The sequence below is a fragment of the Desmodus rotundus genome, chromosome 4, assembly GCF_022682495.2.
Source record: "Desmodus rotundus isolate HL8 chromosome 4, HLdesRot8A.1, whole genome shotgun sequence".
In the NCBI taxonomy this organism is placed as follows: domain Eukaryota; kingdom Metazoa; phylum Chordata; class Mammalia; order Chiroptera; family Phyllostomidae; genus Desmodus; species Desmodus rotundus.
In genome coordinates this window covers 131,152,726-131,171,212 of record NC_071390.1, presented here as the reverse complement: position 1 = coordinate 131,171,212, position 18,487 = coordinate 131,152,726, and the positions used below count along the sequence as shown (strand labels likewise).

Sequence of the window (18,487 nt, the reverse complement as noted above, 5' to 3'; positions counted from 1 at the left end):
TGGCATCCTAGGAGGTTAGAATGGAACTCTGAAACTTTTTTTCAGGCTGAGTGTATACAGGTTTTATTCTGATTGTGTAATACTTTAAAAATGAAAAGTATTCACTCCTCTTTGCGTGTTTTTTTATCTTTAAAGTGGGCTTAGTAATACCTACTTCATAAAGTTGTGTTAGGATTAAATTAGTTAATACAGCATAATACTTTGAGGAATACCTGGCCAGGTAACACTCACTGCTTTTACCTGTTAATCATTTAGCAAGTGTAAGCTATTATTGTTTATTAGGTATAGTGCTTAACTCTGAATGTCATCAAGGAACTTAGGGTTAGTATGAGAGACAAGTATGCAAGTAATTATCACAGAGCAATTAAATGCAAAAGTAGAGTTATGTCCAAGTAGAGATGTAGGAAGGCAGTGTTCCAGTCACAGATTGATGCAAATGTAAACTGTAGGAAGGGGAGTGTGAGCTACAGAAGGACATTTCAAGTTAAGAGAAGAGTGTGGAAAGACGGAGTCAGAAAGAGCATCCTGTTTTAGAATTACAAATATTACATGTAGTTCATTATCAAGTTAGGGGCATAAAGTCAAGGAGGTAATACTAGAACGTGAGGTTCTCATATGGTCACACTAATAAATTCATCATATTTAGAAGAGGAACTTAAGATCCAGAAATCAGCACGAGTACAGAATTAATAGGGTTGGGTTATGATAATAGTAAGTATAATAATTCCATATTAATGAAGTCCTGTTTAGCCATCACCATGCAGTAGTTTCCCTTAGACGAGTGGGAGGCCCTTTAATATAGATTTGTAATATAGTTTGTGCTGTACAGTAAGGATTTTATAAACTTCACTCAGACATTAAGCTATTTGATAAACCTGGAAAAAGGACCAGAAGTAGAGATTCAAAGAATGGGAGGAGAAATGTGAAAGAAAAAGTTAGGAATGTGTGGAGTATGCCATCCAAAATATGGTCTTTTTGTTTTTCAGTTCCTAGAGATTTTTCTACCTGAGCATTCAAAATTCTAGCTATATCCAAAAGTGGTCATAAAATAAGATACAACTATAGTGTTTTATTATTTAAAATAGTAAAGTTATATTTTAAGTGTTTGTATTTTATTTCTTAGCAGGATTCACTATTAATCTGATTCAAAGAATCTGTTTTACATATTAGGAAATAGGCCCTGATTAAACTAGCTCAGTTGGTTGAGCATTGTCCTGCAAAGTGAAGGGTCCCCGGTTTGATTCCTGTTTGGGTGGGAGCATTCCTGGTAAGGGCATGTGCCTGGGTTGCAGCCTGGGCCTGTGTGGAAGGCAACCAATGGATGTTTCTCTTCCTCCCTCCCACTCTCTCTAAAAATAAATAAATAAAATTTAAAGAAGAAAATAAGTTGTATTCTGCCAGTAAAAGAAGTAAAACTCAAGCCAATGCTTTTCCAATGTATCATGCCTTACTAGAGACTTAAAGATGGAATGTAAGTAATAGCCTGATAATATGTATACTTCCATAAATTGTCTTTTATTTGTTTTTTACATTCTTATAAGTAATTTCAAAAAGAAACCCTTTACCAGGATTTACCTATTAACATTTTACCTTATTTGGTTTATCATTTGTCATCCCCACTCCCCGCCATATGTATGTATAAGTTGCATGATGGCCCCTTACTCCTAAATTTTTTAGTGTGTATTTCCTAAGGCTAGGGATATTCTCTTAGAGAATCACAGTAAAGTTACAAACTTTAATAAATTTAACATTGTTACATTTACTTAAGTGCCCATGTTCCCATTATGTCACTTGACCCAATAATGACATTTTTAGCATTTATCTCTCTTCCAGTACAAGATCCATTCTCAGGTCAGATACTGCAATGTGATTTTTCTATAGACTCATTTAATCTGGAACATCCCCACAGGTGTCCTTCATTCTTTTTGTCTTTCACTTGCATATTTGCCTTTTTTTTTTAAGTTTAAGAAATTCAAACTTTTTCCTGTATCTTTGTTGACATCCTAGCGTGAGCAAAGAATGATTTTTTTTTTCTTGATGTGGTGTATTATGTTAATTGATTTCTGAACATTAAACCAACTTTGCATTCCTGGGCTAACTTACATTTAGTTATGGTGTATAGTCTTTTTTACAGTGGGAGATTGTTTGCTCATATTTTGTTGAGGAGTTCTGTATGTATTTAGAAAAATACTGATCTATAGTTTTTTAGTGCTATATATTATTTTTGGTTTTGGTAGCAGGGTAATAACTGGCCTCATAAAATGAGTTGAGAAGTACTCCTCCTCTTTTTGCAAGAGTAGATGAATAATTCGTATTAATTTTTCTGTAAGTGTTTGGTAGAATTTACCAGTGAAGCCATTTTGGCATAGGCTTTTCTTTGGCAATAGTTTATTTGTTTACTCATTCCGTTTCTTGTTATATGGCTATTCAGCCTTTCTGTTTCTTCTTAAGTCATTTTTGATAGTTTGTGGTTCTAGGTATTTGTTTCATCCAAATGTTCACTTTATTTGTATACAGTTTATAAAATTCTTTCATATTTAAAATATATATATATATCATAGGTAGTAATGTCCTTGCTTTATTTCTGATTTTAGTACTTTATCCTTTGTTTTTTTCTTGGTCATTGTAGCTAAAGGTTTGCTAATTTTGATGATCTTTTCAAAGAACTACCTTTTGGTTTCATTGATTCTATTTTATTTTTCTTTTTTGTACTTTTTATTTCCACTCTAACATTCTTTCCTTCTGGCTTTCTTTAGTTATAGTTTACTTTTTCCAGTGTCTTAAGGTGGAAGGTTTTGGTATTGGTTTGAGATTTTTTAAATATAGCATTTACAAGAATTAATTTGTCTCCGGGCACCACTTTCATTGCATCCCATAAATTTTGTTAGGTAGTCTTTTTCATTCATCTGAAAGTATTTTCTAATTTTACTTGTGATGTATATTAAAAAGGTTGTTAAAAACATCTAAATATTTGAGTGTTATTGAGAACCTTAATTGTAGGTGATTGGAAAACAGGAATCTTGAACCTGATCTTATTGCTATGTAAATACTGTGGTATTCTATTACATTTACTTTCTTGCATAACCTTTTTTTCTGGTTTACTTTCTCAGTTGCTTAGCTTTCATTGTATCTTTTCCCATTCTCCAGCAATCTTTCTCTTTTTTTTAGGATTTTATTTTTGGAGAGAGGGGAAGAGAGGGAGAGAAACATTGATGTGTAGGAGATACGTTGATCAGTTGCTTCTTGTACTGCTTATCGTATGCCCCCAATTGGAGACCTGGCCTGACAACCCAGGCATGTGCCCCGACTGGGAATCGAACTGGTGACCTTTGGTTTACAGACTGGCACTCAATCCATTGAGCCACACCAGCCAGGGCTCCAGCAATTCTCTGTTAAGTTTTTTACACCTAGTCATCTCTCTCAAATCTATAGTTTCCCTTTTTTTAAAACTTTTTTTCAGGCATCTCTCTTGGACTTTGATTTGCCCTCTACTGATCTAGAGTGTGGCTCTTCAGACTTGCTGCTCGTTTGGAGTGCCAGTCACGTCACTGTTGAGTTTTCTAATCAACACTGTCCGGTAGAATTTACTGCATTGGCACACATGCTCCCTTTCTGTAATATCCAATGCAGTATTTGTTAGTCACTTGTAGTTATTGAGCACTTGAAATGGGGCTAGACCGAGGAGTTATATCTAATTTAAATATCCACATGTGAGGTTAGTAGACAATGTATTGGAAGCTCAATGCAACATGGTTTCTTACTGCCTTTTTACACTATTTGTTCGTATTTTTGAACCATGAAAAAATCAAATAAAACTAATTGTTTTAAAATGAAAAATGTTTCATACCTAAGGTGGTGGTTTCATATAGATTAAGTGGGAATTGGTAGGATTTAACGTAATTGTAACTTTTTAGTGAAAAAGGTTAGCAACCCTTACCTGTTAAGATTTTTAAGATGAATATTTGGGACATCTGAGAATTCCTAGTATAAAAAGCTCATAACTTAAAAGTGTTTGACAGAGTTTGACAGTTATAATATATTTTGACTAGGGTCCAGTGGTTTTTGTCAGGTATAAGGCCATGTTTTTATTTTCTTTATAGCTGTGTTTCCAATTTAAAGTGAGAATGTGTTTCATAATTATCACTGTAACATTTTAAAGTATTTTTTTATTCACTTATTTATTTTTAGAGAGAGGGGAAGGAAGGGAGAGAGAGGGAGAGAAACATCCATGTGTGAGAGAAACATAGATTGGTTACCTGTTGGTTGTAAGGCATGTGCTATAGCTGGGAATTGAACTGGGTTTGCATGCCCGTGCTTAATCTGCTGAGCTGTGCCAGCCAGGGCAACATTTTAATATATGATATTTTCAAGAGCTATAAAATCTTATACTGCCTCATAACATTCTTATTTTGTTATATGAATTGCTTAATAAGAGCCAACATACTTATACATTGCTATACTTATTCTGTAATTACATAAACAGCATTGTTTTATATTTGATTTTATAGGTAGCTACATCAAGCTGGGAGGCAGGCAGATCCAAAGGATATCATGAAGTTTCCAGGGCCTTTGGAAAACCAGAGATTGTCTTTCCTTTTGGAAAAGGCAATCTCTAGAGAAGCCCAGATGTGGAAAGTAAATGTGCCGAAAATGCCTACAAACCAGGTAATGATTTTTCTCCTCACTCTGGGTAGATGACTTTTATTAGAAATAAGTCTACTACTGTCCTATATAGTATCTTGACCTGAATTGGAGAAATATGTACCAGTGAGGGATATGCTCTATTTTTTATTTGAGGAACATCTTATTTTATTGTGAAACAAAACAAGAATGAACTGTTTTTGTTTGCTTGTGTCTCTTGTTTTTATCTGAGTTATAGCTTTAGGAAGATAAGCATGTGTGTTTTCTTTCCTCATAGTCAATACTAATAGTAGTAAGCTGCCTTTATTTCTAGATTATAGTTAGCCATGGAAGCTGAGCATATATCATTATCTTTAGGTAACAAAAAATTGCACTATATTTCTTGAACATTATGAGGAATTCAAGTAAACTGCTAAGGTAAAGTTGGAAGCTTATAGGGAGAGAGCCAGCTGACCTCTCAGTTACTGTTGGTTATATGCCCTTTCTTTTTAAAAATTCTGTAATTCCATCGTATAATTACATCAGCTATTTTTCCTACAGACAACTATGAAGTTTATTCACTCAAAAAGCTTACTGTATAAGATGTTTTACATCTTTTTACCCCTAGTAACTAGTATTGTGCTTGGGATAAAGAGTAATGGCCAAGAATCTTTTGATATGTGTACATGAATGAATAGTAAATACTTCAGTTCCTTCTGTGTTGGTTTTGGTCAGCGATTTTGCTGTGGCACACCTGTTGAAAATAGTTGACTTAGGTTAACCTTTGCCTCATAGATTGTTGAAATCTATATGTTTTTAAAGTTTGAACCTATTTTTATTCTTTTCTATAAGCTGAAGAAATATATTTTGCATTTCCTGTTATTTATTTACCATTTGACAAATTGAAGATTAGTTAATATACTGCATCAGTATATTTTATGCTAGGAGCATTTACATGTGCTATCACATTTAATATCTCATTTAATCTTTTGAAATAGGCAGTAATTCCAATTTTTTCAAGACTTTAGCTAATATGTAATAAGTTACACTTTGTACCTGAGGCAGTTTTCTTCTTTATTTTTTCATTTTCCATTTCTGTGTGCGTGGGGTTTAATTTACCTTGGGGTTCAGTTTATTACACATCTGCTACATTCTGAACACTATTCCAGGCATTGGAGATACAACAGTGAGATAAATAAAAATTCCTATCCATTGTAGTAAACCCCTTGCAAGAGAGAAACAGTCTTATCTCTAAACTAGCGGTCCTCAACTTTTCTGGCACCAGGGACCAGTGTTGTGAAGGTTTCGTGGAATTTTGTGGAAGACAATTTTTCCATGGAGGGGGACAGGATTGGGAGGTGGGGGATGGCACTCAGGTGAGAGTGATGGGGAGAAGGGGATGAAGCTTCACCAGCCATTCACCTCCTGCTGTGCGGTGGGGTTCATAACAGGCCACTAGCCAGTATCTGTTGGGGACCCCTGCTCTAAACCGTACATGTGTCTTTCTCTGACTTTTCTAATTTTTTTAAGGGCTGGTAAAAATGTAAAAATAAAACATTTTTAAGCTTCCTTTTATCTTCCTCCAGTTCCCTTCTACTTTATTCTTTCTCCACCTACATTCTACTTCAAGCTTCTCTCACAATTTTCTTAATTTATATTCCCTATCCCCATTTTAGGGCTGAGTGGTCATGCAAGAATATGATAGACTTATTACTCCTCTTCTGTGTGCTCCCATAGCACTGTACTGTCCTTATGAGACAGTATTATAGTTCCTGGTGATTTAACTGAGTTCTCTTGGGGTAGAGCTTTGTCATTTTTTTTGACTGGCATATAATAGACTCACAGTAAACATTCATTAAATGAACATTGATTATAATTTCTTTATAATTCATCCAGGTTTGAGATGATCTTTTATATAATAACAGCACTTTCAGGTATATGGTAATTTTGTTATATGAATTTTGGGGGACATTTGCAGATGGGTCAAAGCGACTTTTTTTAAGTATATTTTATTGATTTTGTTATAACAATTGTCCCATTTTTTCCCCCTTTATTCCCCTCCACCCTTTACCCACCCTCCCTCCAGCTTTCCACCCCTTCCTTAGTTCATGTCCATGGGTCATACATATAAGTTCTTTGGCTTCTCCATTTCCTATACTATTATTAACCTCCCCCTGTTTATTTTGTGCTTACCAATTATGCTTCTTATTCCTTGTACCTTTTAGCCCCATTCTCTCCCCACCCCACTGATAACCCTCCATGTGATCTCTGTTTCTGTGACTCTGTTCCTATTCTACTTGTTTGCTTAGTTTGTTCGTTTTTATTGATAGTTCGAGTTTGTTGTCATTTTACTGTTTGTAGTTTTCATATTCTTTTTCTTAGATAAGTACCTTTAGCATTTCATATAATAAGGGCTTCATGACGATGAACTCCTTTACCTTGACCTTATCTGGGAAGCACTTTATCTGCCCTTCCATTCTACATGATAGCTTTGCTGGATAGAGTAATCTAGGTTGTAGGTTCTTGATTTTCATGCTTTGAATACTTCTTTCCAGCCTCTTCTTGACTGTAAGGTTTCTTTTGAGAAATGAGCTGATAGTCTTATGGGAACTCCTTTGTAGGTAACTGTGTCTTTTTCTCCTGCTGCTTTTAAGATTCTCTCCTTATCTCTAATCTTGGGTAATTTAATGATGATGTGTCTTGGTGTGTTCCTCATTGGGTCCAATTTCTTTGGGACTCTCTGAACTTCCTGGACTTCCTGGAAGTTGTGTTTCCTTTGCCATATTGGGGAAGTTCTCCTTCATTATTTTTTCAAATAAGTTTTCAATTCCTTGCTCTTCCTCTTCTCCTTCTGGCATCCTTATGATTTGGATGTTGGAATGTTTAAGGTTGTCCCAGAGGTTCCTCAGCCTCTCCTCATTTTTTTGAATTCTTGTTTCTTCATTCTGTTCTGGTTGAATGTTTATTTCTTCCTTCTGTTCCAGATCTCTGATTTGAGTCCCAGTTTCCTTCCCTTCACTGTTGGTTCCCTGTATATTTATCTTTATTTCACTTTGATAGCCTTCACTTCTTCCTCTATTTTGCGACCATAGTCAATCATTTCTGTGAGCATCCTGTTACCAGTGTTTTGAACTCTGCATCTGATGGGTTGGCTATCTCTTCATTGCTTAGTTCCTTTTCTGGAGTTTTGATCTGTTCTTTCATTTGGGTCATATTTGTTTGTCTCAGTGCACCTGTTATGTTGTCAGGGGCGGAGTCCTGGTATTTGCCAGGGCCAGGCAACCCATATCATTGCATTGTGGTGCTGTATGTGGGGGAGGGGTCAGAGGGGACAGTGCAACTTACTCAGCTCTTGCCCTACTTTCAGTCACTTACCCACTACCCATCCAGAAACAAACTGGGCCCTACTGATGCTGATTCCCCCGGATGGGTGGGCTTGGGTACATTGTAGGATCCAGTGCCTCTCTCCAGTAGACTTACTTATGAGCCTGGGAGTTTCTCCCACTGCCACATCCCCCACAGGTTTTTATAGCCATAGGTTTTGAGGCTTCAGTTTCCCAGGCTGGAACCCTGGGTTGTACAGTCAGTCTTGCTCCCCAGTTGTTCCTCCTGACTTATCCACACATGAATGTGGGATATCCTCATCTCCTACCTGCTGCCTCACCCTCCCTGGTCCACCAGCCACCTCCTTGTCCTATGATTGCATCCTTGCCACCCCAGTTTCCCGTCTCTGTCCTTCCTACCAGTCTGGATGAATGTTTCTTTAACTCCTTGGTTAAAGGAGTTAAGAGCTGTAGACTTTTCATACAGCTCTATTTTCTGACAGTTCTGGTTATTTTTTTGTTTTTAAATTGGTTGTTATTCTTTTTGGTTGTGCGAGGAAGTGAAGCGTATCTATGCCTCCATCTTGGATGGAAGCTCTCAAAGTGACGTTTTTCATATTTTTGATTTATTTTTTTGTTTTACTCATTTTATTTTATTTATTTATTTATTTTAATTTTAATTTTTTGTTGTTATTCAATTACAGTTGTGTGCCTTTTCTCCCCATCCCTCCACCCCACCCCGGCTGAACCCGCCTCCCTCCCCCACCCTTCCCCTTGATTTTGTCCATGTGTCCTTTATAGTAGTTCCTGTATTGATTTATTTTTTCGAGTGCTTTTCATATACAAAGATAAAACAGTTCTGTTTATATAAATATAGTTTTATTAGCATTTTGAAACTCTAAAAAATCTTTCAAGCCACCTAATTATGTGGTTCTTCAAATACAGGATCTTAAGCCCCTGGGCCACTAGGCAAATCAGAATCTTTAGGAGGATTTTTAGAGCTTCTAGGCCCCACCCATGCCTACTGAGCTTCTGGTGGCAGCTGTGGACATTTGTATTTTTAAAAGCTTCATGATTTTATTAGTACGTGTTTAGTTTGGGAAACACTTTCACAAAATTTGAAAGTTCAAGGGGGTTGATGGGGTGGGGGAGAGAGGTGGGGAGAAAATGAGACAACTCTACTTGAACAACAGTAAAAAAAAAAAAAAAGAAAGTAAATTCTAACATCTCTGATGAGATCTTCTGCTTAGGGTACTTGCTCATTCCACTGTGGAAAAAAAAAATGAATTATTGGAAAGTTTTTCCTAAATTGAATCTTAAAATTGCTTTTTTTCTAGAGGACACTTGGATTGGCTCTATTTCTGGCCACAGGAGCAATACAGAATAGAGCTGTTTTTTAAACTTTAAACAACAGCCCTTTAGTTAAAGACAGGTGTTAAACCCATAAAGTCATCTCTAGCTATTTTTTGTTTGACAAGATTTTCCCTTTACCATCCCAAATTTCTTTTTTTAGATACATTCTTTTTAGTGTGTTTCTTAAATTGAGACATTTCAGTTATTGTCATTAATGAGCAATAAAGTGAAACTATAACCCCATCTTATCTAGGATTGATTGTTTCATTAATCTAAACCAAATTTTTTTTTTTGGCAGCAATGTCATGTTTGTTGGCCTATATTAAACTTGTTTTTAAAACCTTGTTGTTTCTGTCACAACTGCTAAGTGAAGATTCCCTTATGCTAGATGTACTTTTTTAGTTTTTAACTTAGGTGCAGCATTTATTATTTATTCCTATTAAATTTAAAATCGTTTATTCCGGTCCATTTTTCCAGCTTTAAAATTAAGATTGTTATCTAATGTATTGACTGTCATTTTTGTACCATCTGTGGATTTGGTAAATAAATACATCTATTTCCTCCTTGGCTTGATGGTCTTTTTTATTTTCCTTAAATAGGTTTTGATGTGTAATATACAGGAACACATACAGATCATAAGTGTACAACTAAAATTTTACATTACCAGCAGCTCAGAAGCCCCTCTGTGTCCTTTTGTACTTAGTGTGCCCTTTTGTGTACTCTCCACCAAGAGGCTACTGTCCTAATATCACACATTAGTTTTTTCTGAGTTTGAGTTCATGTATGTGTGTGTGTGTGTATGGAATCATAGAGTATGTACTGGCCTCTTGCTTAGTTTGTGTGTGTGTGAATGTGTGTGATTCATCCATGTTACTTCATGTAGCCATAAATTAGTTAATTCTTATTGACATGTATTACTCCATTGTATGAATTGGAACAGTTCCATTCCATTATGTCCATCTAATCTCTGGATGGACATTAGAGTCATTTTCTTAATGCATGTCTCTTTGTGAACTTATGTGTACATTTCTGTTGAGTATATTCCTGGGGATGGAATTGCTAGAACCTAGCATGTGTACATACTTAAGTTTAGTAGGTACCACTAATTGTATTTCGAAAGTTGTTATACTGCTATTTACCACTTTTTTATTTACCTTTTCTAGCAGAGGATGAAAGTCTCAAGTTGCTCTACATCCTTGTCAACACTTGGTATTGTCTGTCTTTTTCATTTTAGTTATTCTGATGCCTGTGTTATAGTATCACATTAGATTTAAATTTGCATTTCCTTGATAAGTAATGAAGTTTAGTAGCTTTTCATGTGTTTATTGGCTATTAGATATCCTATTTTTGAGTGAAATGTCTGTTCAAATCTTTTACCTGGGTTTTTTTTTTTTTATTGAATTGTCTTTAATTGTTAACTATTTTGTTAGGTTCTTTCTTTTGCAGGCTCTGTGTATTACAGATATCTTCAACTCTATTTGGATTGACTTGACAAAGGTCTTAGTTTTCAATGACCAAATTATCATTTTTCCCCTGTTTTGTTTAGTCCTTTTAAATAAATGTTTGCCTAACCCAAGGCAATAAAAACACTCTCCTGCATTTTCTTCAGCATACTTGACTTTTTTAGTCTTTTACATTTAGATCTACGTATTGGTTGGAATTTCATTGTTGTTGATTTGGTGTGGTATGAAGTAGGAGTCAAGAATCATTTTTCTCTATACAGATAACAACACCTTTATTAAAAAGACACTCGCTCTACTCCACTGCCCTGCAATGTACTTTTGTTATAAATTAAGTGACTACTGTATATGTGTAGATATATTAGTGGGTTTGTTTCTTTTCTCATCATTAGTCTGTTTGCTTATGATAGTATTACAATAAGTCTTTGGTGGCATAAACTTCCTTCTTTTTTTCAAGATTGTCCTGTCTACCCTTAAACCCTTTGGTTTTTCATATATATTTTAAAATAAAGAAACATGAAAGTTTTGGTTTTATTAAATCTGTAGGTTAATTTGGGGGGGAGTTGACATGTTTATAAGTATTTCAGTCAGTTAACATAGAATGTTTTTCTATTTTCTTTAAAGGTAGACTTTAGTAAGTTTTAATAGTGTTTGGTAGTTTAGTTTTATTCTTGGATAGTTGAGTCTTGTTGAAGCTATTTGTATCATTTTGATACCATGAGGCTAAATGGTATAATTTAAAATTTTTTATTTTTAAGTATCCTTGTTTTATATGTTGGCATATAGAAATAAAATTGCTATTTATATGTTGCCCATACTAAATTAGCTTACTAATAGTTTGCAGAGTGTTTTGGATTTTCTGTATATTATACACAGTCATGTTAACTCTGAATAATTATGGTTTTATTCTTTTTTTCCATTCCTGATACTGTCGAATTATTTTTCTTGTTCTATACAAGTAGTTTGGGCCTCCAAAACACTTGAATATAAATTATAGTACCAAGTATCTTCGTCTTGAGTCTCAGTTATGAGGGGAAAGCTTTCAGTATTTCACTTTAAGTATAATATTTGTTATATATTTCTTAGACAGTCTTTATCCTATTAAGACATTCCTTTCTCTGCCTTAGTTTGCTCAGAGATTTTTTATGAACAGGTGTTGAATTTTTATATGTCATTGGGTTTTGTTAACATTTGCTTAGGCTTTTTGTGTATATGTTAATTGGAGAGATTGGTTCGTTGATGCCTTTGTCAGGTTTTCATGATAAAGTTATGCTGACTTTGTCAAATGAATTGGGAAGTGTTTCTGCTTTTTCTTTTTTAAATGTTCTCAGGCTCTTTAGATTGATATTTTGTATTTTTTTCTTAAATTCTTGCTGAAGGACATGTTATTGATTTTCAAGAGGAAGGGGGAAAAGAGTGAGAGAGAAATATCAATCTTTTGATTCCCGTACACACTCTGACTGGGGCTTGAACCTGCACGTAGGTATGTGCCCTGGCCGAGATTGAACCCAAAACCTTTTGGTATACGGGACGACGATGCTTCAACCAACTGAGCCACTCGGCTAGGGCTTATATCTTTCTTAAATGTTGGAAGATTTCACAGGGGAAGCCACTGAGGTCTAGAGATGTGTTTATGGAAAAGCATTTAATAATCCAGTCTCTCTGGTAATTATGAAACCAATCAGGTCTTTATGAACTCTATTTCGATTTTGGTAAATTGTGTTTTTCAAGGAATTGATTCATATAAATTTTTAAATTGTGTAAAGTTATTCATAATACCATCATTTTAACATATAAAGGGTCCATAGTGATGTTCTCTTTTTCAATTCTTCGTTGATTTGTGCTTTTCCTTTTTTGACCAGTCTGGAGGTCTGTCTGTCAGTTAGTCTTTCAGTTCTGTTGATTTTCCCTACAGTATGTTTGTTTTCTTTTGTTTAAGTTTTGCTCGTAGTTTCATTATTTGCTTCTGTCTTGTGTACTTGACTGTTTTTATCCTGAGATAGATGCTTAAATAATGATTTTCAGCTTTTCTTTTTAATATATACATTTAAAACTATAAAAATTTGTCCTGCATAGCTGTGCAACCATGTCTAATTTGTTGTTAAATGCATATACTGGGTTTTAATTTCAGTTGTTATATTTTTTTAGTTCTAGAATTTCCCTTTGGATTTTTTTATAGGGTAAATTTCTCCAGTGAAATTCTTCATCTTTTAAAAAAATTCTTCATCTATTTTCCCTCTGTTCCTCTATTTTCTTTTCTGATAACTCAAAGATCTCTATTTTTTTGTTGTTGCACCCCCCCCTTTTCCCTTGGCTTTGGTCACATGTTTTTTTTATCTTGTTATGCTTGATAATTTTTGATTGGATGCTGAATATTACAAAAAATTATAGAGGCTCTAGATGTTATCTTTCTGCTGGAAGGTTCAGTTTTTCCTCTAGTGGCAAACTGAGTAGATTAATTTCTTTAATGCAGTGAAGAGACTGCCACCTGGAGGCTGGGTTGCAGTTGGTATGGCATCATCCAACTTTGGTTTGCCCCAACTCCTAGAGTGTAGCCAAGGATTCCAGCTGAGAGCTTGGAGTGTTCACGAGGGCTCCTTATTCCTAAAGTGTGCTGAGCTTTCCCCTGCATTCATTCTTGATTTTCAGAAGTTGTATGCTTAGTTTCTTAGATAGATCCCTATTTTTCCCAACTGCACAATTTCATTCAAAAAATGTAATAAGGAGAAAATTAGCTGAGTGTCACATTCAGGTCTCTGGCCTTTCCCCTCCCTGCTAGGTTCTTGGCTCCTTGAGTCTCCAGATTTTGTGTCTAGCTTTTTAAGATTCCTAAAAGCCCTGTTGGTTTCTCTGCCTATACTCAGCCTCTTGCTGTACTCAAAGGATGGACAAATGCTCTGAAGGAAAAGCTGCTACAGAATGTTGAATCATCTCTCCAGAATCTTGGCTTCTTAAAGCCTGGTCATCTTAGCAGTTCTGGTGCCTTGTTTTTGTTGTTAATAGTTATTTCTGGTTCTTCTCAGCTTGAGTGTAGATTTGCAGCTATCTACTACATCATTGCCAAGAAGCAAGAAATGTAATTTAAGAAAAAAAAATGTTGAACTTAATGTAATGTAATGGATCTGTGGGAGCACAGGAATGTTCTTGGCCCAACTTGAGTTACCAGGAGAAGTATTTCATGGGGAAGTGACCATTGAAATAGCTCTTAAAGAATAAATAGTAAGACAGGTAAATGAGAGAGGGGAGTGTGTTCCAACCACAGGGAACAGTATGAACAAAGGAACAGTGATACAAAACAGCATGGCAGGAGCAAGGAAGAACTGTAAACACAAGTACTACTTCTAGAGTTTGAATTTTAAGGCAGAAAGCGATGGAACGTGAGTGAGAGTAGAGAGTTAGGTCATAGAGGGATTTGTATGCCTGCCATGCCTGGGGGATTCTACTTAATCTTTGAGGTAAAGGTGAATATTTTAGAGTTTAGGCTGGGGAGTATTTGTCTTTCAATGATTAGAATAGCAGCATGTAGAATATAAAGCCCTGTGTTTTAACATGTTGAATCAATTCTCCTTGGGAATAGTTGTTCAACCAACTTAATTAACCCTATAAGCAGTTTATAAGAAAGAGAAAACAGGTCCCTTGATCAGGAAATATCATCTGCTGAGAGCAGGTTGGTGGGCAGGCCTCCTTCCCACCTTCCCTCCTAAATGGGATTTCTTAGGCACAGAATTTTTAAGTTTTGTAAATGTATTCTGATACTACAAGTGTATCTGTACTACTGTTTACTACATATTTGAATTGATTTGAAAAGTGATCTTAGAATCATTATCACTTGATGGTGTAGAGTATAAAGAAAATTCAAGACTTTGCAACTATTAGTAAGCTAATTTTGATGGTCACTATATAAAAATCTATTTTGTATATACTAGAATATAGATACAGGCATACTAAAAAATTTAAAAATTTAAGTGATGCCATTCATAATAGCTCCAACAAGAGGGAGTCTTTTTAGACTATTAGCTTTTGTGTGTGTGTGTTTTGTTGTTGTTAGTTTTGGCTAGTAATGATAATACTAGCAATGCAGAAATGCTTTCTTGGCCCAATCTCAAATTTTAATATAAAGTATATTAAAGTTCAAAGATACTGTCATGATCACTTTCATAATTAATTGTATTATAATTATATGTAATATTTTGTAAACTTGTTTTTCTGGCATTGTTAGAACATCAAGTATATTTAGAGGTGAGAAAGCAGAATAATATTTGAGTGCTTTTTATATTCTTTGTTTCCACTTTATATAAGTTATAACTATGATATAGAAATCTATTTAGCCGTGTTCCGTTGTATTATACACTAATAGCATATTATATCCATCTTTTGTGGCACTTCTTACAATTATATGTTTGCTTTATTTGTTTTATGTCAGACACCGGGTAATCACGTTATATGTAATCTGTCTTTTAGGAATGTTTGTTGTCCTATACTCCCATTGTATCTCTGACCTGACAGTGGAATTAATGGTGTTCTTGTTCCTCATTGCTATTCTAGAATTGTTCTTTCACCTCCCTAAAAGTCTCTTCACTTTTATTAGATTATACCACTATCTCTCACTCCTTGTGTGACTTTACTTCCATATCATTGATTTGTTTGGATAGCCTAGTTGACATTACTTTTCTCATTGGTTTTGGAATTTTAGGTAAAATCTCATCTTGGTAGGAATTTAATTTCTCTTGAATGCTTAACTCTTTCCATCTAGAAGTTTTGTGACTGTCTTCACTTGGTTCCAGGGACCTTTAGGGCCCCCTAGTTCAGAACTAGATCTTAAAGTAGCAAGCACCTCAGGGCTCTATGTAAAATGAGATATTGTAGAACCAATGACCTTGCTTAACAGTGCTTGAACCAAGGCCTAGCTGTAGGGCTGTGTTAGTTTCTTCTGACCTTCCCAGAGAAGCCATAGCTTCAAACAGTAGTGTTTTGCTGCCTTTTTCAGACTCTCCTTGTGGACAGAGAATCTAAAACTCTTGGCTGTAATAGCCCAACTCCAGTTTTCTCTGTCATGTTGGACAATAGCCTCTGTATGACATAAATTCCCCTGCTACTCTATGCACTCAGAACCTGTTAAGCCCACAGCTTCAGTCCCATGACCCTCTTTATATTTCTTTTTGATTCATGGAATTATATCACTGAATACCAGAGTATTGGTTCTAGCAATCTTTTTGAACACCTTGTTTTTATTTGGAAGTGGAGGAGCTTAACAATAGGTTATTGCCTCCAGGTTGACATTCCTGTCCTTCAGAGTAAAATTCACGTGACTCTTTTCCTTGCCTTGTTAAAATTGTTCCCTCCTCTTTTTTACTTTTTTAAGAAGAGAGACGTTATTTATTTTTTAAAAAATATTTATGTATTTTTAGACAGAGGGGAAGGGTGGGAGAAAGACAGGGAGAGAAACATCAATGTGTGGTTGCCTCTCACGCACCCCCAACTGGGAATCTGGCCTGCAACCCAGGCAGACATGTGCCCTGACTGGGAATTGAACCAGCAATCCTTTGGTTCACAAGCCGGAGCTCAATCCACTGAGCCACACCAACCAGGGTACTTTTTTTACTTTTAGTATACCACTTGCTTTCTCCTCTAAGATGCTTTAACTTGACTCCCATACTGGGCCAGGTGCCCTTCTAGTCTGTACCCCAGCACTCTCTGCACGCCACTTACAGCATTTACCATAGTTTTTTTGCATTTCCTGATTGATTGTCTTAACATGAGACACTTAAGTTTTGAAGTTTAAGCAAGGAGTTTTTTCATTCATCATTGTATATCTAGTACTTAAAATATGATAGACACTTAATGCTTATTAATATGGATGAAATAAAATGTCGGTTGTCAGGTGTTTTCATATTGTTCATATTTTTAGCACCAGCTTAATGGTGAGATATTAATGTGAGAGGTTGTAAACTGTATCTCATTTTCAGTATTAATTGTGCAGTATTCTAAGATCAGGCCTTACTTGACAAATTGATCAGAAGGTGGATGTATGGTGATTAATCTTCTAAACTCAGTTATAGCTGAGTTTAACTGAGTTTAGAGCTAGATGTAACAATTATATTTTGATTTGGCCAACACAGAGAAACAGTTTACTTTGTAATGCCAAAGCTGAAAAGTGACAGAAAACAGAGCCAGAATAAAATTAGCCAGTGGAATGGCTGAGATGATAATATGCACCAAATCATGTATTCCTTATAATACTAAAGGAATCTGAAAGGAAGGAGAAGAAAGTGCAGCTGAAATACCTGTTTGAGGAGACACCTTGTCAAGATACACAGCGCTTCATGTTTTCATAACTCTTAATGCCCCTCCCTTTTGATAGTTGACCCTGATTGATCAGGAAAAAGTTTTAAGCTATGGTCTCTGTGCTTTCTGAGGAATAATACAAGTAACAATTTTTATTTTTAATTTTTAAAAGACTTTTATTGATTTTTTTTTTTTTTTTTTTGAGAGGGGAAGGGAGGGAGAGAAACTTCAGTGTGTGGTTGCCTCTCACGTGCCCCCTAGTGGGGACCTGGCCCACAACCCAAGCATGTGCCCTGACTGGGAATCGAACTGGTGACCCTTTGGTTCATAGGCCAGCACTCAATCCACTGAGCCACACCAGCCAGGGCTAAGTAATATGTTTTTAAAGAGTTTTCCATAAAAAATGGTTCTGAGTGCAGAGCTTGGATTACACTTTTACTTGTTTGGAATCCATCCTTACTGAAAATACTCTTTTCTACTAATCACAGAGTCATTTCTGTACTTTGAGGTGTTTACCTGGCAGAAGTAGTACTCATATACATGTGTTTTATTTATTATTAGATTAAGTATTGTTAAATTAGTTTTGTTTTATTTTATGGTACCTGCAAAACTCGAGAATAAAGGTATCTAAATCATTACTGTTTTAAAGTGTGTACCTTCTAAAAATTAAGCCTGTATTCAGCAGTTAAAAATAATATGTAGGAGGATTAAAACAATATGTTTTGGTTTTGCGTAGTAATCTCTCCAGTGGTAATTAAGTCAGGTGAATTTCCCCGTTAGTATTCTTTAATCATTTTTCAATGTGTAATTTGTCTGTTGTCCCTCATATCTTTTATTTATTCCTGTTGACTTTAGCTTTGCTTTTCATAGGCTATCATTCTGTTATTATAGTCTACTTATATTTCCTAAGATAGTTTAATGCCTATTTGCTGTCTTAGAAATTCACCATATTTTCTTATTTTTAAGAATTGGAAAAACTAAATTCCAAAATTACTGCCAATTGATAACAGTGTTACTTAAACTTTAAGATGTTATGTTACCTGAACACTTCAACTTAATTAAAGTATAGATGGTGAGGTGACATAGTGAAAATTTTATTTAGTAAAGAATGGTAATATTAGACATTGATGTTAAATGCTATAACCAGTACATACAGATATTTTTTGGAGGAGTTGTTCTTACTTTATTTTTTTTAAATGTAAACTTTATTGTATTTGTTTTTCCATCACCATGTAGTCCCCCTATACCCTACTCCCTAATGCTTTTTTCAGTATATTTTACTGATTATGCTATTATAGTTCCAATTTTTTCCCTTGTGCCCCCCTTCCCTCCAGCCATCCCCTCTCTGTTCACGTCCATGGATCATGCATATATGTTCTTTGGCTTCTCCATTTCCTATACTATTCTTAACACCCCCCAGTATATTTTGTATCTACCAATTATGTT

General features: G+C 35.2%; 1 protein-coding gene across 3 annotated transcripts in view; it reads left to right on the top strand.

Moving 5' to 3' along the window:
• The window catches only part of CCNI (cyclin I), a 33,035-nt gene that overhangs the window by 1,861 nt on the left and 12,687 nt on the right, over positions 1–18,487 (top strand). For 2 of the 3 annotated variants that reach the window (XM_045184980.2, XM_024579324.4), the window contains exon 2: positions 4,509–4,665. In XM_045184980.2, coding sequence (XP_045040915.2) covers positions 4,552–4,665 — 114 coding nt within the window. In that variant the 5' untranslated portion in view covers positions 4,509–4,551. Of the gene's footprint in view, positions 1–4,508; positions 4,666–17,016; positions 17,026–18,487 lie in introns of all 3 variants that reach the window. The other variant, XM_024579332.3, reaches the window with a different exon arrangement.